A 23,163-nucleotide genomic window follows, 5' to 3' on the forward strand; every position below is an offset into this window, starting at 1 on the left:
AGGATCCAGAACATGAGGGGGGGGGGGGGTGAGATCGAATTCATGACACAGGTAAATACTGTTCTGTTGGGCAGCAGGGGCAGAGATTGGTGTGGTTGGGTTGGAAACCAAGCATCTGTGTTCTTTACTAGTTTTTAGGCATGAATTCAGTTGTGAAGATCACAAAATTTCAAAGCTGCAGGTAAAGCAAATATTAACGACTGTTCAGGGAAGTAGAATCCTCCTGCGTTTCAAGGGTTGCCAATTGGAATTCCATAAGATGAGCTGAATATTTGGAGCAGTTTAGGATCCTCTCTTAAGCCATGTAGTGACGAAAATATTCTCAATAAGATGAAGCAACAACAGCTAGTTGCATTTAACAGGCCCAGGACATAGATCACCATTTCTGTTAGATACAAAGGCGCCACAGGTCATAATAATCAACCTGGGGACAGAGTACACAATAGATTAAATAAGACAGCCAAAACTAGAAAAGGGTGGGGTTTGTCAAGTTCTTCCGCTAAGTGCTGCCTTCAATGGTATCCTGGTTAAAGATCCCCCCAAATGGTTGTTGTACGCTGGGTGCTGATATCAAGCAAGCAACTAGTGCAGCAAAGCAATCAAATCAACACTGTACATCATTCCTAACTTCCATGGAAACATGGTGCAGATAAATGTAAACAAACTGGTCAACATGAACTTTTGAGAATTTGACAGCAACAGACTGATTCATACATCCAAAAAAAAGAGACACTGATCAGTGGGTGAGCCATAAGTATGGAGATATAATGTTTTCATAGAGTTCAAGTCTCACGGTAATTTGGTCTCTTAGACAGCATTTGTTGAGTGACATCTCTCTTTGACTTCATAGGTTTGAGTAGCACATCGGGGATGACAATATTGGTTTGGTCTGAAGCAGATTATTTACCCTATGTTTTGCATTTCCCACCGATGAATAAGTAATGAAGAGAGAGAAAAGGGAAATTTCCAAACTTGGGTAGCATTGAGAAGTGGTATCTATGGCTGGCTTTGTTGCTGAAGAGAAGTGATTCTTAATAGAGATGTTGTGTTGTATACCCTTGAAATGGTTAGACACCACATCTTTTAACTGCTACATCAATCACTGATCAGGAGAAGTGGCTAGTAGCCTAGTAGCAGTTCAACTGTTAAGCTACCAGGTTGTTTCAATATACACAGGGATCATAAAAATAAAATAATTATTCTACTGGTCAATGGTAACCAGTTGATTCTGATTATTGTTTCAAATATAAAGAAAGACACCCTTTACAGAACCTATTTGGCAATACTGTACTAGCAATGCCTACTCTGCATTGATTGCATAGGTAACCCAAAGAAGCCTCAAGCATGCTCACAAATGCAGGTGAATACTGCCATATTCATGATCAGAGTTCAGTTTACGTGTTCTAAGTTTTCATCACAGAAAGCTCGCCCCACAAGTGGAGGAATAAGTCCTACACAAAATTTAAGGACTCATGGAAACAGTAGGATTAGAAGTTTGAAGACACCCAGCCTAAACAGAGGGAACCACAAATGTGAGTGAAATAACCTAACAGAGCAGAAGTGAACTGTGGGAACAAGGCCAAGAGCCACATAGCTGATTATAGCTATGAATACATGAATGCCCATTGACCCATTCACTGACCAACTTATCTGCCAATTAGTTGCAGGCAATTCTTGTTGATCAGTATAGTCCCTGATTTTCATACCAAGTAAAGTATACGGAATATGTGGGAAAAAAAGGCTTTCGAATCATATATGGAGCCCAAAATATAGGTGTCCAAAATTTTACAACAACCTTGTGTGCGTCAGGCCCAACCCAAGTCAAAATAGAAGCCTGAGCACTGAAATCTTAAAGAGTACTTAGAACATGGCATGACAGAATCTGAACCACGCAGCTGCCACTTATATCCAAAAGATAAAGAGTCCACAAGCTTGGTTTCCTTCTCCAAAGAAGACCTCAAATAGTTTATCTACATTTCTCCTGGTTGGCCGGATAACTCCACCAGTGCTTTTTTTTTTTTTTCAAATTTTTGGTACTGACCAGAACAAGGATAGTTGGTGCTGGCATCCGAAAAATACAAAGCCAACCCTATCTTTAGCATGTATTCTGAAAATTCATTAGATAAACCTTGCTATGGTGTTCCTTGGAAGTAGTGTATTATGTTTAAGTGTAGTGATAAATTACACATGATTGCCAGGTCATTGCCCATGAGCAAAAACAGGAATAGAGGATGCTGCTGCTGGAAGAGGTGGTGGCAGCAACAACAAATGGTTTAATGTTGGAAATGTGACAGTTGCAGTCGAAGAAAATGGCCAGAGTTGAATCATGGTGATGGGGGGCAGTGGCCAAGAAGGGATAGCTGACTCTGTAATTAGAGAAGAGAAGAAGAATGACAATGCTGCTGAAGGTGGTGGTTGCAGAAAGAACAATAATAGAGGAATGGTTAAACGTTAGAAGTGTGGTGCTGCCAATACAGGAAAATGGCCATATTTGCACCATGACAATGGGTATATTTGGCAAGAAACAGATAGCTGAATAAAATTTATTTCATTGAAATGTTAACAAAAAATTCCGACTCAAATGAGTTACTACGTTTTAGAAGGCCAACAAGTTGAACTGGCATATCAATACAGAACAAATCTCCCTGAAATCAATAGACCCAACCAAATTCTAAGTTGACCCACTTTTAAAAGCCATGGAAATGGCAGACCCAGATGGTTTGGACAATGACTTGGTCTTGGTGACGATTAGGAGGTCATAGTGCTGAAGGCAATGACGGGGATGAATAATGATGGATATATGGGTTCTTGTTCTAAACGGTGACAACAAAAAGACTTGTCTATTGCAGAAAAAAAAACATTTTTTTTTAGTAGTAGATAAAGCTTAGCTAACCATCACTTATAAGATAAGAAATAAAGGAAAATTTTAACAGCCTCATAATAGTTTTGCGGATCAGTTTGGAATGTTTAAAAGTTATCTTTCCAACAAATCAATGTATGTTCCAATTAAGCAGAGCAAGCTGGATTGTATGCAAGTCATATAAACATGAACAACCAAAGTCATTCTTTAATTTAGCAAACATGAAGCAGCTACTGCACTCGCCTATTATCATGAGATTGCAGAAGGCAAGATCACCTAGAGTGCAAGGGAAATCCAGAGAATATAGTATGACTGTCATCCAGGAAACCTCATTGATTTCCCAAGCCAAAACACTTGGGATTTGTGGAGCCTCTCATATGATTCATAGGTGATGCAACAAAGTTGTAAATCTGCCTCATTTGAAGCTCTTCTCCAGTTTCTAAGGGCAAGTAGTAAATGATGAAACTGCCTCCTTTTATCTATTACATCACCAATAGCACACATCCCAGACTAGCATTCCTTTTTGAAGAGTAACAGAAGGAAACAAGTTTCAATAACTGTATCTGACACCTACTGAATGAGTTAAATCAGTCTCTACAATCAAAGGGAATTGAATTGGGAATACCAGGTAAATGAAGTTTAACAATAGAACTGTAATATCTGCATCATTTGAATCCTTTTTTAAGGTAGGGTAGGCAGGCAATAAATAATGTTTGTATTTCCATCAATGAAAACACAAATAGCAGATGCCAGACAGCACCATATTTTTAATGAATAACTGCATGGTCTATTAATAGATAGAAATATATTACAAAGCAATCCAAATTCAATCCCTCTAAAGCATTTCATGCCCCACAAGAAGGGAAAAGAAAAGTCAAAAGTCTATAGTACGGAAGACCCAACATACATGGTTCCCTCACAGACCCAAGCTTTGCTAGTTTGTCCACTAAGTTTGCCAACCTAGGAATCCACTGCACAAGATCTGAGAGGATGCAATGGCCTGGAAGCCCCTATTAAGGTGATGTCTCCAAGGATCGTCACCCTCGACAAACTATGTCCGAAAACAAAGGATGAAGAAACTGAGTCATGATCTCTACTGTGTAGCATTCACACCCTCAACAGGCACCAAATAAGCATGAATAATCTTGCCCTAGATCTCTGAAGGTTCTCCCAATACCCAAGAAGCATGGATTTCCCAAGGAGCATCCATCGAAGATAAGTTTGATGGTGCCCCAAGGAGGTGAACACACTCTGATAATGTGGGAGTGAACAGTACGCAAAAAAAAAAAAATCTGAATCCAAATATGGATGACAGAATACATATTGATATCCCCCAAAACGTGTCAAGTTCAGTTGATGATGGACTGTTCTGACCATGATAATGTAGAAGATATCTGGAAGGTAAAATACTTGTCTTCGAAGTCTTGCTATTATGCTTCTTTCAGATACACCATAATCCTGCAAATGAAAACCATTTCCACCAAAGTTTGCCCCACTCTGCAAAAAGGGCAACATGCCAACTCCAAATTAAATAGTGATATCATTTGGGTGAATCCAATTCAGATCAAAGAATCTTAGAAAAGGCACCAGAGTTTCCCTAAAAAAATAGCTAACAGGGTCAGATAATTAACCAATTCCCTGTCAGCACACACATCTATGAGAACATGGGAAGCACCAAAGCACCACCTTCTTCCATCTCATTTGAGGAAACATGGATGGCATGGTTCTGTCACAGGAAGACCAAGTCCTCCCAAAACCTAATCCCATTGCCTGAACCAGGAAGGAGATGAAACAGGAAGGACTCACCTAATTCTCTTCCAGGAGCATGCCAGCAAGACTCTATTTGTTTATCTATCCCAAGCTATTAGTTTCCATAATTACCTTAGATCAGCTAACTATTGAATTCCATTGAGAATCTCATGGCCATTACCACTGACAACAGTGTTCCTTTCTTGAAGAATACCACTGCCAAGACCTCCTCTCCAGTTATTGGTGGTCCGTGGGGACTTGAAAACTAATGGCAAAGTATAATGGAAGATTTTAGACGGACAACAAAAATCAAAGGTAATGCCACTGCTGGAAGAGATATATTTCATAGCACATGTTGCCAAATTCCTACAGATATTTCTCAAGAAGACAGCAACTGGATCACCAAGATTCAGATCTATCCAGAGGCAAACCTAGAAATCTAGTCAATTTGGAATTATCTTCTCTAATTTAGTGCTAGCCATTAGCCCAACCTGCTTGTCTCTAGATATACAATTAGCCTATAGATCCTATTAAAGCATTCAGTCCACATAACATTTGAAAATAAACTTCTTAGAGTCAGACCGGCATTATCCATTGGACAACCATCAAATATCAGGTTGACCCAATAGAACAACACTTATGGAAGCAGTAATCTAAGGGATATATTTATTGTTTACATAATCAAATAAGTCCCTAGATGGCTTTTAAATCCATCAACTAGATTAAGAGATCTAACAGGAACAGATGTCCCTATTCAGATCTCGCACAAGAAATAAAGAAAAGGCAACCACCATGAGAAGTACTTCCAAGTACAACAATTCGACTAGTTCTCTGTTACTAAATAGTGTAGTCTGTTATCAGAGAGCTAATTTAAACCCAACCTTCTAAACCCCATCAGAATTATTCACGATAAGCAGAAAGCAACACAAACAAGATAACAGAACATGAATACCTCATCACATTTGCGGGTGGAAAGAGATAGTGAATCATCCCGCAGCCATCGTCCTTATAAGAGAAAACATAAGGAGTATCACAAATGCATCTCAGTCAACCCCAACATGACAACGACTACAAAAACAAAGATAGTAAAATCAATGCAAGACTCAGACCCAGTGACGCCTTAAAATGATCATTGAATCATACCTTTGTCCAACAAAGACTGACCAAACCAACGAAACAAACCAGACAGACAGACGCAGCTAACGAGAGACACCTACTAACAACTGATACAAGCTTAACAAGACCAACTATGCAACAGACACTGGGGGGAAATTGGAAGTACTGATAATGATCTATTTCAAGCCTCCACGCTCTCTCCTTTTCAGTTGCTGACATTATCTGTGTCGCTACTCTTGGCGGCCATCCCACGGCGCTGATGGAAAACGCTGGAGAAGTTGGAGGACAGATCAGAGTAAAGCGAGACGACCTTAGAGATATTCCCATTAATCTCCCGAATCAAACCGACATTTTTAGCAAGGTTATCTGGGATCTTGGACTGGTGATTCTCGTTGACCTGTTGAATTAAAAGACGATTCTGATCCAACACCGACTGGATTTGCTTAAAACTCTCATTGAACTTCTTCCACACCTCAACATCGCCTTCCCCTGCATCATCTTCGATCTTATCTCCTCCATGATCTTCAATCCCATTACCATCACCCCGGCTGCGGCGGCGTTTATTAGTACCACCATAGATACGGTTCTGGAGATTGAGATTGCTTTGCTGAAGGAGTTGTTGGTCAGGAGAGCTATCGTCCATGCTCGATTCTGCGGCAGAGAAAGAATCGACCGTAGTCATGCATGAGAAGCTCTGTATCTCCTTTGTTGCCTCCGTCTGTGTCGCTTTCTCTCTCTCACTCTCTCACTCTGTCTCGCTGGTTGCAGAGGAATTGATTGACCTAAGAAGAAGTAGGATCTCATCTGGGATTTTATCAATCGGGAGCCATGGGAGGAACCCACTCTATCGATCGAACTTTGGGGGAATTTTTATAAGAAAAAAGTTCTTTTTGATTTGGGGGAAATTTATTTCTGGTCTGTGATTGGAGGATGGATGACTGAAAAGTGAGAATAGATAATAAAATGTCTTTCAGAAGAGAACCAAACGCATTGGAAACGGAGTGTAGACTGTAGATATTTCCAGGCACGATCTGAAGTTGAGCACGTGTGGTGGAGTATTGGGACTTGGAACCCACCTTTAGCTACCTTTCATGGTCTGGTCTAATCCACGTGGATGGATGTGATGGACATGGATGGCTTTGAGATTAATTTATATTCTATACGTGTGGTTGTGGACACCATAGGCAGTAAAGGACAGTACCTTTTACTTTCGATGGGAATCAAATCTTTATCACCCATTTGATACCAAATCTACGACTCATACCTGAGGATTATGTCATGTGCCACGTAATTGTTGGCTTTCTTGATCATGGGTCATGGTAGGTCATTTGGTGATAACGAGCCGCCATTGGGGCTTCAACCATTGCTTGATAGAATCAAGTCTGGGCGAGCTTTAGTGTCCAATATCATTGTTGGAAGGAATTTATCATGAAGGATATGAGTAAATGAAAGAATATAAAAAAGTGCACCAATGAGGTGCAACAAAATAGTATCATATATTAGAAGATAACGAGGTCATTTCATGTGAACAGAATACAGAAAAAAGAAGTGCTAGTGTTACTTGGCCGGCGCGACTCAGAGAAACTTTCCCATCAATTAATATGAACTCCTCTTCCCACCTTTTGAAGACGAAAATTTCAAGCATTTTGTTTTTAGGTAAAGTCATAAAATAAAAATTTTGAAGAAAATTTTCATTTTTTAGTCAAATTTTACTTTAATATTTTCTTGTTATCTAGATTTTATCTGAAAACAAATAGAGCCTCAAGGAAAAAATAAATTTAATTTTTTTGCTTTAGCCTTCATGACCATAGGAAAAAATTCTGGTAGGCATCACAATAAATTTGTTGGCGAAGGGTGAAATTCAATTTAAAATAAGACGAAACTTCTGAAATAATTATCTAAAATAAAATATGCTTAATTTAGAAAGTAACTTACTTCACAACCAAGTTATCTGGCTGTATTTGGTTACCTAGTGAGTATAGGAAAGTAATAGAAAACTCCACTTTCTATGGAGACATCTAATAAACATTGAAAGTTCATTTTTTATTTATTTATTTTTATATATATTTGGTTATTTGAGAAAGGGGGTAGCATTGCATTCTTCCAAATAGACACATGGAAAATTCTTATCCAAAAAATAAAATCGCTACCGGATCATGCGGATGAGAGCAGCGTGCATTGAAACATCCAACAAGGGGGTGGAATGATCATTATACAACCCATGTGTCTGGGCACAGGAACACACAACTGAGTAACATTCCTTTCTCCAAATAAAAAGTACACTGTGAAGAAATCAGCCAAAATGGTGGGGTTTGTGAGGTCGTATGTGAAACTTTAAGAATGGTATGTGCCAATACTTATTTGAATTCCTTAGCACAACCAAACATTAGCATGTGAAAATTCCTCTCCAATTCTTTTCACTCCCATCCACTTTCTTTCACACACCTTACATTTTCTTCAGAACCAAACACAAAGGATATGGCTAAGAGCCAAGGAATCTATATGAAAATTATTGAAAAATATAATCACTGCATATGTAAATGACAAATAGATGTAAGCCCAGCAAAATACGTGCCTGCTTTTGGCCCTCCACAACTTGATTTTCCAAAAACACAGAATCAAAAGATCCATCATGAACTACATTAATGAATAATTACACATGATCCTGAAATTGTACATCCTAACATCATAAAAATGACTAACAATACTGGTGGTACCACGACCTTTTGGTCACTGGTTAAGCCCCACTTTACCTACCATGAGTGTATACTGTTACAAAGATTTCACATAAACATCCTTCTATAATGGTGTTGGACACCAAAGACAACTTAATCCTAGCTACCGTTACACCACAATCTAACTTAGTTTCTGGAGTTACAGTTAAATGGAACCCAAGCTTGGTGTAGGTTGGAGTTGAAAATTTCAACAACAGGTTGACATAAATCCAGTGATTACAATAAGACTTACTCAAGCCAGGGAAGCCGCAGACCTGCTTGTTTAGTCTTCAGTCACTATCAGACTCCATGACAAAACTCAACTCTTTCTGCCTATTTAGTCTGAGCAACAACATTCCTCGGTTCTCTTCACTCCATTTAATGCCTTCCTTCTCTACAAGGCTAATGACCTGCAAGACATGCAAAAGTTGGTGGCCAGCTACAAAGTAGAGGGTACATCATGCCTCTAAAAATTTATATCCGTGCAGGTTACCAAAAAGAATGAGTAATTAGTAGATCAGATCCAACATAATTTACATTCTATTACTTTCTAAGTCCTTTTTTCTTGCTGATTCATTGATATTACCATATTAGGACCAAAATGCAGTCAGGAGAAGTACAGAAGCTTTACCGATTGTTTTAGTTTCCCCTTCTCAACACCATGGGTCCCACATCCAGTGATAACCCTGAGAAAAAGAATGGCTGAAACAAATGGCACAAAGGAGACGCTCAGCTAACATAAGTAATGCTTACTAGGTAATGGCAGTGCACCAGAAAAGAGGGGTGAGGCTAAAGATAAAAAAGATTTGGGGTAACATTCGACGCTTACAGGGTATGTACGTCGTAAACAGGAGGAGGTGGACCTTTAAAAGCTTAATTGCTTCTTTGACATGCTGCCCATGCAAATCAATTGTCACCACATTTTCTATTTTCTTGTTCCTGCAAACAAGTAAAGCTTGCTATTATAGTTCCACCCCCTTTCACCAAAAAAATGAAGAAAAAGAGGAAACTTCAATTTTTTAACAGGGCACCAACCTGGCTTCAAATATTTCCTGGCTTGCCTTTTCATCTGCCTCCCGAGCCATTCTATTGTGAACTCTCCCCTAAGCAAATGCACCACAAGACATGTAATCAATTTAACTGGATAAAGCATTTGAATTCCATAGTAAACTCAAATTTTGGGTCAGTGCCGACCAAATGAACAGGGCTTCCCACTACATGGGTTGGATCTCAAAGACTGGACAGAAGTGATGGTCAAAAGAGCACTAATTGGATAATGTAAAAGTTCCATGCACTTTGTGCCAAGACAAGAGACAGAACATCTTCTTGTGTCAATCAAAAACCACTCAACTTGTATGGTTTTCTGGCCTTGGAGCATCCACAAATTGGTTGATTGGCTGAATGGCTTAATGCATCTGGCCATGCATCAGTGAGAGAAGCCCAAGAAAAAGCCTAGACCAGATAATGAATCGTATAGAACACTTCTCAGTCCAAACATCTTACATGTGTCCACACCTTTATGCACCTCAACCTTCACCTTCATGGTACATTTCAGCCAATAGTTCATGGCCACGCAACCACTAGTGAGTGGCAAATTTCACCTTTTCATTTGAAGACTCTCAAAACAGCATGCAGAAGTAACTAGTCCCGAATGTCTCTGGTTAGGGGGACAATTGTTATAGAGCATGTCATTCATGCGGCTAGGAAATGGTTCGTATAGGGAGGCCTGAACAGTCCATGTAGAAAACCTTCTCTCCATGTAAGAAGGATCTCTATATAGTCTTTATTGACTTTAAAAAAGCTTACAAAAGAGTCCCTAGAGAATTAATTTGGCAACTATTAGAGAAGAAAGTGTTTCCAGTAAATATGCAGATATAGTTAAAAATACGTATAATATAGTTGCTCATGTAAAAGCTGTGGGAGTTGGGGTGGGGGGGGGGGGGGGGGGAGGACAGTGAATTTTTAAATTATAATTGAATTACATCAAGCACCAACATTAAGTCTGTATTCATTTGCAGTAATAATTGATGAGCTGACTAGAGATATTCAAGATCAAATCCCTTGGCATATGCTTTTGGATGATGATATTGTCTTGGTGAATGAAACAAAAGCAGGGATAAATGCAAAGTTAGAATTACAGAGATCAACCTTGGAATCAAAAGGTCTAAGACAAGTAGAACAAATACAGAGTATATGGTTGTAACTTTAGTAAAGGTAGGAATGAAAGTGGGATGGTGGAAATTAATAATAGAAAGATACTCCAAATTGAAATTTTATTACCTAAGTTCAATCATAAATAAAGAAGGAAAAATAGAGGATGATGTTGCACAAATAATTAGATTAGGGTAGATGAGGTGGAGAGATATGTCTGCAGTGTTGTATAATCAACATATTTCTCTGAAAAAAATTTAAAAGACATTTATACGACCAGCAAGGCAGCAACAATGTATGGAGTGAGTATTGGGCAGTAAAGAAAAACATATAAACCAACTTAGTGTAGCTGAAATGAGGATGTTGAGGTGGATTAGTGGTAAAACTAGAAAAGATAAAATAAGGAATGAACAAATTAGACCTAAGATAGGAGTAGCTCCGAGCCATGATAAGATGTGAGAAAGTCATTTGAGGTTGGCATGGACATGCCCAACGGAGGCCTTTGAATGCTTCTATACGGAGGGGTGATTTGATTCAGATTGAAGGAGCTAAAAGATCAAAGGGTATGTCTAAAATGACTCTAAGAGAAGCGGTAAGGAAATAAATGCATAGCTTAGGACTAGTAACAAGTATGTCTATTTGAATAGAGTTGATTAGAGAAAAAGAATCCATGTAGCCGACCCCAATTAGTTGGTATAAATCTGCGTTGAGTTGCGTAAAAATATACATGTGGGGAGAATCCATACCTGTTCTGAAAGTAAAGATGCATAACTCCTTTCTCCCCTTGAGTATGCTGTTGCAGCCTAAATAAAAATTTTACACGCCTGTTACTAAGCAAGCATACTCACTCAACTTTAAACATCCGACTGTGGTGAACACAATAATTCAACGCATTAAAAACATCTTACTTTCTGATAGCAGGATTTCATTGAATCCCAGTGCTGACTTGCCTCTTTCCGGAACTCCTGATATTCACCTCCTCCAGCTACACTTTCAGAGAAAGCAATGTCAACTCCATGATTCATGTGGCATTTCGACTCTCGGTCACTTCAAAATTTTCAAAAATTTTGCTGAGTTTTCGAACTATGATTTTACAAACTTTTCTAGGGACCTGGAACAGAGAAAGCAATAATCCGGAAGGCTGACCACCATTGTTTTAACGATGGTAATCCTACCTCCCAATGAAATGTAAATCCCAACCCAAGCTTCCAGCCTAATGGTCACCTTTTCCACCACCAGATCCCTAATGCTTAAAGACCTACGGACGGCCCCTACAGGAAGACCTAGATACTTAATGGGCCACCAAGCATAGTACTCGATGCTTATTAAAAGGGCATGAACCAAAATTCAACATGGTGCCTAGGATTCAACCATAATATACTAAAAAATGCCATCACTTCTAGTTTTTCATGTTTTTTCAAGGGGGCACTAAGATGTAGCAGACAGAGTGGGAGGAAATTTTGGGGATGGGGGAGGAGGGAGGGAAAAGATACATGTCAAAAACAAGTCAAATATGCTAACCATTTCCAGAATTCTTCATCCCCGAGAAATAGTTCTATACTTTTATTGTAAAATGCTCTCTGTGAGGCTTGCTAAGAAGTCTTAAGATCCTTTGTAGGGAATATGTAAAATTTTCCATTTGAGAAATTTAAAAGATAGCTTCATTAAACTATTAGGCAAAACAGAAAAGTAGCTTTCATAAAAACAAATGCACAAAATTCAGATGACCCGAACTCCAGTTCACTAACTGAACATGGGAATGATGAGGAATATAATGAAAGATATTCTGGAGTAACGAACAGAGGAGGATCAAGACAAAGCATAAGAAGACTAGATTCCAGTAGATAAAATTGTCAGCTTGACATGATAAAAGGTGAATACCATAACCCTTTGGTTGAAGTTCTACAGTGCCAGCAGAATGAAAATCCAATCCTTTCCCCAGTGAATCCATTTTCTTTACTACATTCTTCCAGTTCATACCACTAGGATCATGTTCAGAACTCTTGGGAATGTTAAACAAGGATTCCAACACCTTTTGAGGAAGTCCGGAATTCTCAATTCCAGAATCATATCTGAACAAAAATAGAAAGAAAAATCAGACAAATTAGTAACAGATTTTACAATTTCTGTGTAGCATATTGAAATTCATAGATCAATTCCCTAAACTCCAATATAATTCATTAGAGACAGATAAAAATTACAGTAGAAGTTAGAAATCATGAGCTTCTAAAAACTTGCAGAGGTGGGGGAGATGAGAAAAGCACCAGACAAACAACCACCCGTTTTCAAATACAACAGTAAAAATCCTCCAATATATTCCCACCAAGCTCCAGATAAAGTTCATAAATTTTCAGAACACCCTTGTAATAATATGCTTTTGGATGCAGAACCGGACGTTTAATTGGAAACAAAGCAACAGTATGCACTTTTGCTTGACCATCAATGAAAATATAAAATCCTACTTATTTTGATGGAGTTCTAGGTCACTAAGGATTAGGGATCAGAATTCCATGTAAAACCAGAATTGCAATTAAGGAATTGATCAAATTTCAAGAGAATTTAATTAACAGACTAAAGGCAGATCTGATCAGGTCAAGACTCAGGTCAAGTGTCGGTAGTGGCTTCTCTAGAATATTCTCTTTGGGCATGCATACTCTATTGGAGTATATGGAGATCATCTATCATTCAACGGAGTAAGTCATAGACAAATTGATCAACCTCCACGATGAAGACTTTCAGGTTCGGTTCTGATGCCAATTGCTGGAGTTCTAGGCCACCTAATCATTAGGGATCAGAATTTCCCATTAAACCAGAACTGCAGTTTAGGGAATTGACCTGATTTCAAAAGAATTCAATTACCAGACTAAAGGCAGATCTAAACCGGTTAAGACTCAATTCAAGTGTTAGTAATTTGTGGAGGAGAACAACTCCTAAAAATATGGTTCAAATCTGATAGTCTGATCTGAAGATATAGCAAATATCCTACTGAAGACAGGATTCTTGAACAAGGTTTCCCGAACAGGGAATCGATCTCAAAATGAGAAGGAACCAAATAAGATATTAAAGGTGGGTCAAACCAGTAACAGAACTCAGCAATTAAGGTAGTATATCAGCCAGTAATAGAATCCAAAAGTCAATCACAAGAGAAAACAGAGAACAGACCTGCATTAGAATTCTTCCTAACAGCAACAAGATTTAAAAAAAAATAATAATAATAAAAAATAAACATAAATCAATATATCACGAGGTGCAATTGCAAGATATGAATTCAGATCTGTAACCGATGGAGGAGAGAGAATACAGAAGAATACAGAAGAATAAGAAGATAAGAAGAAAAAATATTACAATATAAGGAAGAGAAAGGAAAGTCACCATGTGGGGAAGGGAGAGAGGAGAGAGGAGAGAGAGAGAAGAGGGAGATTCTACTCAATTTTCAAACTGAAAATCCAGATTATATATTAACGCAAAATGTGGAGAGGATGGGTTGGTTACACTGCTGTTGATTAGAACAGAAATAAAAATTTCCTAAATTAGTACCACTAATGACTCTTAACCTTTCATAAACTAACTTAAACACTCAACTTAAAAAAGGACTCTTCTAGATTAAACTAACTTGACTACTTAATAGCACATGGGACCCACACAATCTTACCCATATACTTAATCCTGTGGACCCTCTTAAATCCCAACTTGCCTCATAAAAGTGGTATATTGCAATTAAAAAACATATCCCAAGGCTCATAGAACCCAACCATGGCCAAAATAAAGTATTCCAAGGTTCAATTGGCCCACTTGGACACCCTTAACTGCATTATACTTTGGTCTGGTTTAGATTGCAGGAATTTGTTACAGACTGCCTCCTAAGGCATACAAGCCCACAAACATAGAAACTGAATAGAAAATATATGGAAAAAGGGAAGGAAAAGAATTTGTATCCTACCTACTGTCATACTTGGCAGATTGTAGGATTTCCTCGAGTTCTTGTTCAGATAAATAGAAAGTTGAATCCGATGCCATATCTGCTATCTGTCACAAGGTTACTCAAATCAAAGAGGGAGGAAAAGAAGGTAATTTATGCACATTAATTGCCTAAAAAGGTCAAAGCACCTGACAATTGACCAAAGCGCAAGAGATAGAAATGATTTAATCCTTCATCACCCAGTCCTCATTGAGTACAACAGGAACTCCAAATTATGTACGAAAAATCATAAGAAATACACAGAATTGAAAACCAAGTAAAGATATACGACATCGTAATGCATCAGGAAATATGAAGAAGAATATATATTAAATTAAGTATTAACCAAAACAAGCACAATCAAAACAGAGAACTCCAACCCTCTCCCACCCCCACACAACCCACCCCCCCCCCCAAAAAAAAAAAAAAAAGAAAGAAAGAAAAGAATTGGCTTCTAACTCTCATTTCAACTCAAGTCAACAAATCCTCAACTGCATGATCCACAGAATGAATGGAGCATATCCATATCAGTAGCCTTTTAGGAACGGCATAATAGTCACATTCAAACAATTCTCAATAGTATCCAGAAGAATAATAAGAAGATTTTTATGAACTCTAGGAGATATTCATACTCCATAGTAACAAACCAAAGCCACAAGGAGAGTACAATTGAAACTTCTCAATTTCCACCATGCTTTCCAGTATCAAGATCAGATTGGCAGGATCACCGGATCTGGATCACGATTGGCAGAGACTGGTCTATCAACCCTATTGAGTTATATTTGTAATACTGTCGGGGTATTATTGTCAGACCCCCTACAGTAGACTTTAGTATAGTTGCGTTACGTTTCTAGTTGGCGCTAGTTAGCAATAATGTAATTTGTAATGTTTGTCTTTGATTATCTTATGGGCAAGAGATCGCTGCCTGGTCTCATGGCCCCTGCTGGCATAAGAGCATGCACAGGGGTATCAACATAGATGGGATTTCTGATTTCACAGGGGGCAGAGCAGTAATTTTGCATACTACTGTGTCTGCGGCAGGGGCCACGTGACTAAGCAGTGGTCTTTTTCCTTTATCTTCTATATACAATGGGAGACTGCCAATAGTTATTATGGATTGTCTCTCTCTTTCGGCAGTCTCCCCTCTCTTCTTCCTCAATTCTTCTTCTCTCTTCTCCTTGGCTGAAGTGCTGGTTCTCTGTCTCTGATATTGTCACAAACCCAATACCAGTAACCAAACTCTTTCAGAAATTTCTTACTAATTTCTGAATACTTTTGCCCATATTCGAGCCACAATCCCAAGTTTTAAATCCTTAATAAAAACATAATGTCTTTGATCCTTGAAAACCAAATCAAGCAAAGCTAGATACAACAGCTTAACATTTCTACATATTATTCAAGTCCATACAAGCCAAACTAAATTAGAAGAGGAAACTCAATGAACACCTTCCATATTTGAATAGAAAGATTTGTCCTCAGGTCCCAACGAAGTAGAAAATACACAATACAGATCTCAAAGCTAAAGATATTACCTTGCATTCCCCTATCGTACCAACTAAACTGTCATTGCACTTGGTAACAGTTCCCCTATCTTGTTCATCGCTTTCAGAATAATCAACATAGCCACAGCTCTTGGACTGGTAGCAGGAGGAAGCAGATAATTCAAGCAATATATCCAAGGCCTGCAATCAGACAACTCTGTGTTTACTACATTAGCCAGAACATTCAATATTCCATGATAATAGTCGACTGCCTCAGTTTCATAGCATTCTAGCCAAGAAAGGTCTCAGATACTAGGTGGTTGAAAAGAGATCCTATCAACATTGGTGGTTGGAAAAATAGCCTTCCCACTATGGTATCTTACACATGTTTCTAATGAAAATCAGGACGTTTTAGCAGTGTTAGGGATCTATCAATAACTATTATCATCGGCCCAACGGCCACAAAATGTAATCAGAAATAAAGGAGGCTAATGCCTATACAGATAATCAAAAAAAAAAAAAAAAAAAAAAATCAAATCAAATACGAAGTCAGGGATGACATCTGGGCCCAGTTCAATGGCAATTTCCAACATTTTGAACCATCCCATACACAGTTATGAATTACACACATAGTTCAGAACTTTAGTCAGCAACAAATCTTGGTTTGAACTGTGAGTCAGTCCAAAAGAATGAATCCACTTCCCACCTGACCTATTCGGGGTTGGATTTTTTTTCTCGCAAGAAAAAATCTATCCTCACCAAGTCACCATCAAGTGGAAAACAATTTAAGATAGAACTGGTAGCAATGTTTACCATACCTTTTCAACATCATATCCGCATTGACCTGCAAAGATGAATTTCCTGGTTATTCACCATATAATATAAGTTCATCCCTTACATCCTACTGTCATGAATGAACTGAGGTGTAAAATATAATACATGTTGATCCACCCTAATGCAGTCCTCTCTAGCTGACATAGGCTGGTGGGGTATAGGATCCGGGCTATGTTTGCCAAAACCCAAACCAACCCATTCCATTGCCTTATCTGGTTCCCCACAAACCCAGGCTACCTATCATTTTAGCCCGCCTGGATACAGAGGTTTTTCTTTCTCAACTATAAAAAGAAAAAATGGAGGATTGCATAATTTCCCTTCTATTCAATTGGCTTCAGTAGAAAGTGTTTAATTTATGGGTCCATCAAACCCAATTTAAACAGTTTAAAGAATATAAGTTATAAACTGATTTGCAATGATCAATTTTTGGGTGTTTGATTGTCCAAAGGTCATGCCTTAAATTGTTCGCAACTAGGGACAGAACTAGGCATTCTGCTCATATGGTTGTTGCATTGTGTGTTGATGCAAATAGTGATTCAAAACACGAATGTGAGTATTCATAATAAACTAGGTCCACTTGAGAATCTAGCATGGGCTATCGTGAGATGTTTGTGAAACAAGATTCTTCGTAATAGTTTATTGTTGGTCCCCATATCTGAGAGGTGCTCCTCATTGCAGTAATATTATGTGTTTTGGTGTAACTAATGGTTGACGCCTATCTGGCTATATATCATCAGTTCACTGGATTCATAACGTCTGACTGTGAATGGAAAGAGATACTCAATGCATACACTTCCTGACCTAGGTGAATATCATGAGAGAGATATCTGATTGTGATTAGACATGGATTCCAAGCTGAAGGCCCGTTTTGTAAATAGTTTACAAAAGAATTTAAAATAATATTATTTGTTAATAATTATTATATTATAAAAGGTTTTGAAAATGCTTTCACGTCCAATCACTTATTGAGATTCTTTGTATAAGTTGTTTCGACGGACTAGGGTGGTGACAATAATTATTTCCATAGTCGTAGGTCCGTTATGTGATATTGTTAAATGGAGGGACTTGATTGTTATATCTTATTTTAGGTCTCATTGTGAGTAATTGTATATTTGTATTTATGTTAGATAGCCACCCTCTCTCTCTCTCTCTCTCTCTCTAGACTATGAGGAGAGAATGTAGCTGCATTCCTTTGTAATAGTTGCTCATGGGAGGTGTTCTTCCAGTTCCTGTGATTGCTCAATTGATCAACAACAACATAGCATTATCCCATCTAAATGGGATTAACCAGATGGATCCTTATTCTCCAATCATATCTATTTCAAGCCATACTTGGTAGAAGGCCTAGGCTATGCATTTCTTTCCTCGCCACTTCTTCTAAGGTTATCTTAGGCTTGCCCCAGGCTCTTTTAGCTCTTTCAATCTTAATCAAATCACTCCTCCGAATTAGAGCATCTAAAGGCCTCCGTTGAACATGATCATGCCACCTCAAATGACTCTCTTAAAGCTTATTATGAATTAGAACCACTCCAAACTCAGCTCTAATGTGGACACACGTTTGTCCTTCCTAGTTTTTTCAGACATCCATCTTATCATCCTCATCTCCACTTAGTTTATCTATATGTTACTTCCTAATGGCCCAACATTCTGCCCCTAACATCATAGCCGGTTGGATGACAAGCCCAAAAAATTTTCATTTAAGCTTTGAAGGGATAAGCTGATCACATAACACTCCGGACGCACCTCTCCACTTCAACCAACCTATTTAAATTCTCTAAGCAACACCATCCTCTATATCTCCTTTTATTCATGATCGAGCCCATACACCTAAAATAACCACTTTGTGGAATCTCTCTCATTAATATTCACCACCTCATTAACCATCCTAGTGTAACTAAAGTTACACACCATATACTAGGCAAAAGCAGCCACACAAAAAGAAGTGTTGCTGAGGTGAGGAGAGAAAGAATACATGCATGGAAATTCTTTCTGACAGAGGTTTGAGAATCAATGAAAGGGATCACAAAGCCCAAGAAAATCAAACTTGGCTGCCAACAAGCATGATAGATCCTCCTCATGTTATTATTCGCCTTGCTTCTCAAGCAAATTAGTCTTTGTTCTACTTATCTTAAAACCTATTGATCTCCACAGTTCCAACTTAGCATTAATCCCTACATTTGTTTCATCTACCAACATAATATCATCAACAAAAAGCATACACCAAGGAACCTTGTCTTGAATGTCTCTTATTCAATCATCCATGATGAGCACAAATAGATAAGGGCTTAAGGTTGATCCTTGATGTAACCCAATTGTAGTTGGGAATTCACTACCTTGACTCCTTGACCCCGCACCACCATTCTTATGCTAGTCGCTACATCTTTATACATATCTTTAATTATTATGTCCACGTATTTACTTGGAACCCTTCCCTTCAGAAGAATATGCCAAATTTGATCTCTAGAAACTCTGTCATAGGATTTTTCTAGGTCAATAAAAATCATATGAAGATCCTTCTTGCCTTCTCTACATCTTTCCCTGAGCCTCTTAAGTAAATAACTTCCATCATGGATCTACCTGGCATAAAACAAAATTGGTTATCTTAAATAGAACTTTCTTTTCTCAAATAGGTTTCTATAACCCTCTCCCATAACTCCATAGTAATGGCTCATTAGTTTTATGCCTCTATAGTTATTATAACTCTATAGTCTATATATCACCTTATTTTTGTAAATTGGGACCACATTACTTGCCCATTCATCTGGAATTTTTCTTGTGCTCATAGGATTATTAAAGAGCTTAGTTAGCCAAAATAGACCACAAAATCCCAAGGTCTTCCAAGCCTCTATTGGGACCCCATCTGGACCCAGAGTGTTGCTGCTTTTATCTTTCTTAAAGCTTCTTTCATTTTAGATACCCTGATTTTGCATATATATATATATATATATATATATATAGAGAGAGAGAGAGAGAGAGAGATTTACAACATGTGACGTCTAGATGAGTAGTGCAGTCTTCCGAGGTACTATTACTCAAAATGGCTTCATTGAGTAGTCTTTAAAAATACTATTTCCATCTCTTCTTAACGTCTTCATCCCTTAATAGTACTCTACCATCTTCACTTTAAATACATCTTACATGGTCCATATCTCTACCCTTCCTTTCTCTCGTTCTAGCTATTATAGATAGTTTTTACCCCTTCCTTTGCGCTCAAGTTGTTATAAAGGGCTTCATATTTCCTTGCCCTTGCTTTCCCTACAATCATCTTGGCTTCATTTCTAGTAGATTTATACCTTTTTCTATCCTTTAGATCCTTAGTCCTTGGCCATGTCTTAATACTATCTTTTTTTTTTGGAATAATATAATTCATTACCAAAGAGAAAGAAAAGCAAATACAGAGCCCCAAGGGGGAAGAAAGAAAGAAAATATACAAGGACTACTCCTCAAGGGGAAGGAGGAGAGGCTTGGAGACAAGGAGGAAGATCCCAGGATACAACAATGTGCCTATTCCTTGGGCTGTCAGAACAAAGAGAAGAAGAACCAGAAAGCTTGGTTTTAATGTCCAGGGAGATGGAATCCCAGATCTTTTGGTGAGGTCGAGAGTTGGAAATCCATTTCCAGAGATTACGCTCCATCTAGATTTGGTTAATGGAGGCACTGAAGGCAAGCTTCCCAACCGTGACAAAGGAAAGAACCTGCAATGGTCCTTTCAATCCATATCCATTCTCTACAAAATGGAAGAATCCGAAGAGGTCTTAAAACTATCTTTTTTAGTCCTTTTTTGATCACTCAATCTATCAAGTGCTGAAATATTTAGGAGTGTCTGCACTTGTGGATTAACAATTAACCCAAGCTCTACCATTAATGAATTTGAATACCCTAATGCCACATGAGGAAAGATTGATGTGTAAAAAATTTAAAGGTATTTTTTTCTGCAACAGAAATGAGGTAAAACAATGAGATTTTAAGAGACAAAAATTAAGGATGTGAATTCACCAAAATGAGGGTTCGCAAACTGCAATGTGTAGGACATGACATGAGATTCATTTATTTCAGTACTGGTTATAGCAGAATCGGTCACACGATTCAATTCCATCTAGTTTACATACAGACATGACACAAGGCCCCAAACACATGATAGGATGAACCATTTACATTATAGTGTGTCCACATTCTTTCGTGGCATATCCAGCATCAGATTGGGAAAGGGATACAGACCCTGATGGAACACTATCAGTTCTTAAGAAACCACTGCAGTCAGCCTGAAAAGAGTATTATTCATATTTCGAAATTCTTCATTTCTCACCCTCACTACAAGCACGAACCTAGACAGGTCAAGATTTAGTTCTAGTAATATTTTATGTTCAACGGCAGCCATGAGATTTCCACTTGCTAATTTCGTTTACATTCATTCGTCAACATTGACAAATTTAAGCGACTAAATTGGTTTAAAAGAAATTCTCTAAGCACTTCAAGCCGATATCATAGATAGGGAGGATCAAAAAGCCAAATATTTGATAGAGAGTATGAAGAGGGGCTTACTCAGGACATCTCTGACTATCGCCATGCTCAGTTCACACTCATCACCAAGCATGGAACACAAGAACTGCTCGGCCCCTTCATTACTCAGGGGCTCTTTACTGACCCCATTGGAATTCCTTGGGCTAGACATCACATAGTCCTTCCCCAAAAAATTTGAAACTGTGCCCGTAGATGCAACAACCCTCTTCTGCTTACCTCCTCTAAAGCCTTTCGAACGAACCGGCGTCCGAAAAACATTGGCCTCGAAACAGCTCTCCGAAGAAGTAGAACTTGTTGCAGCAGAATCAGCACTCTCAGACAATCCATTAAGAATCTCCGCTGCCTTATTCAGATCCTCTTTCGCCTCTCGATAAGAAGAAGCAACTCCATCGAGAGAAACCGAAGAGAACTCCTGGGTCAAACATTCCAACCCTCTATTTTTCTCCTTCTCTTCATCCCCTGTAACGTCTCTACCGTTCCGCTGAGAAGCTCGCGGCTTCCTTTTCTTCTTGATTGGCTTCATTATTTTTCAATAAACTGCAGAGATTTTCACCGGAATCAGATAATCCTGATCACATCAAATTAAGATGCAGCGACGGCCAAACATCGCCAATTCAATTTAACAAAAAGAATCAAAACAGATCTTCTGAGTGGCAAGGTTTCCTCTCCAATTAACAAATCGAAGACGCAAATCTACAAATTGCAGAAGGATTCGAATCGATGATGACATAAAGTCAGCAGTTCGAGGCGTCGGAACCCTAACCAGAGATCGAGGAGAAATCTCTCAAAAGGAATAGAGAAAGCAGAATGATCAACAGCGTTTCCAATCCTAATTGGAAGATTTTTTTAGAAAAGTTCTCCCAATCAAGAGAGGAAATTCATGTATCGTCAACCCTAGGCCTGGGTTAGGTCGTGGTGACCGGAAACCAAGTCGTCTTCTCGTGCTTCAACTTCCGATAATGGTGTGCCAAATCTAAAGTTGCGTTGTTATGACGGTCGATGTTCTTAATTTACCTTTTTTTGTTCCCGAATCATTGGTTTCGAATATTCCTCCACAAAACCAGGTGACTCGTGGAGTCAAACTCTATCACTGTCCAGATTGAAAAAGGATACTCCATTTTGGAAAATCAGATTTTTCCGTTCAGAGTTCAGACACAGTGAAGGTGACATGACACCTGACCACCTCTCTTCGCCCCTAGGGAAAATTTACAAGTCAAAATTTTATCATCTTTCATGTTTTCGTGGGTATTCCCATTGGTATGGAACCACATTGTCTTTCACGCATGGTTTAAATATCAGTCTATAATCGATTGTGTCGAATTGATGTCGGTTGAGATCAATCTTGATCTCTGATCGATCCAAATTAATTATTTGTATCAGTTTATGGGTAAAATAGTAAAAAATAATACTTTTTTAAAAAAAGCAGGACAAAATTAAACCCATGTTTGAATTGAAATTAAGATACTGATGCAAAATTTTCACTTCTGAATTAGATAGATTTATATCTGAAAGAAGTTGACAATAAGTTCTTTCAAAATTAACTATTTACCCCTCTGTTTGAGGTGTTCTAGAAATGTCTGCGATCGAATAAATAGCTCGACGAATGAATAGATCGAATTGAAAAATAGAAAGATCTGTACAAGTTATACGTTTTGCCACCACTTGTTAGAAAATCGTTAGGTATGAATACGTTAGAGACCTGTGACTCGATTAGTGAAATAGTATCTCTCTCCCAAAAAGCATGTTTTTTTTAGCATAACATCCCTTAAATCCTTGCTT

At 38.3% G+C, this 23,163-nt stretch overlaps 2 protein-coding genes across 4 annotated transcripts; both read right to left on the minus strand.

Annotated features, from left to right (window-relative positions):
- Positions 1–3,554: 3,554 nt before the first annotated feature.
- LOC122089339 (protein EARLY FLOWERING 4-like) lies at positions 3,555–6,701 on the minus strand. Of its 3 annotated transcripts, none has more exons than XM_042658984.1 (2): positions 5,753–6,701; positions 3,555–4,357 (listed from the first exon to the last, which is right to left on the minus strand). In XM_042658984.1, exon 1 carries the CDS (start codon positions 6,405–6,407, stop codon positions 5,931–5,933), a length of 477 nt encoding a protein of 158 aa, XP_042514918.1. In that variant the 5' UTR covers positions 6,408–6,701; the 3' UTR covers positions 3,555–4,357; positions 5,753–5,930. The 3 variants fall into 3 exon arrangements, with proteins under 3 accessions (XP_042514918.1, XP_042514917.1, XP_042514916.1); XM_042658983.1 differs by lacking the exon at positions 3,555–4,357 and adding an exon at positions 5,545–5,614; XM_042658982.1 differs by lacking the exon at positions 3,555–4,357 and adding an exon at positions 5,545–5,677.
- A 1,639-nt stretch (positions 6,702–8,340) lies between these two features.
- On the minus strand, positions 8,341–22,597 carry LOC122089262 (SMR domain-containing protein At5g58720). The gene is made up of 11 exons (XM_042658850.1): positions 21,406–22,597; positions 16,848–16,873; positions 16,081–16,230; positions 14,531–14,616; positions 12,472–12,662; positions 11,499–11,575; positions 11,337–11,393; positions 9,475–9,542; positions 9,269–9,378; positions 9,071–9,141; positions 8,341–8,849 (listed from the first exon to the last, which is right to left on the minus strand). The coding sequence occupies exons 1-11, from the start codon at positions 21,905–21,907 to the stop codon at positions 8,730–8,732; spliced, it is 1,458 nt and encodes a 485-aa protein (XP_042514784.1). The 5' UTR covers positions 21,908–22,597; the 3' UTR covers positions 8,341–8,729.
- Positions 22,598–23,163: the final 566 nt, after the last annotated feature.

Source organism: Macadamia integrifolia, chromosome 9 (assembly GCF_013358625.1).
Source record: "Macadamia integrifolia cultivar HAES 741 chromosome 9, SCU_Mint_v3, whole genome shotgun sequence".
Classification (NCBI taxonomy): domain Eukaryota; kingdom Viridiplantae; phylum Streptophyta; class Magnoliopsida; order Proteales; family Proteaceae; genus Macadamia; species Macadamia integrifolia.

Coding starts and splice junctions, on each gene's coding strand:
- LOC122089262 (XM_042658850.1), bottom strand. CDS start 21,907: ATGAAGCCAATCAAGAAGAAAAGGAAGCCGCGAGCTTCTCAGCGGAAC. Junction 14,617..16,080: donor GTACGATAGGGGAATGCAAG/GTAATATCTTTA, acceptor ACCTTGTGACAG/ATAGCAGATATGGCATCGGA. Junction 8,850..9,070: donor AGGGGAAACTAAAACAATCG/GTAAAGCTTCTG, acceptor CATGTCTTGCAG/GTCATTAGCCTTGTAGAGAA.
- LOC122089339 (XM_042658984.1), bottom strand. CDS start 6,407: ATGACTACGGTCGATTCTTTCTCTGCCGCAGAATCGAGCATGGACGAT.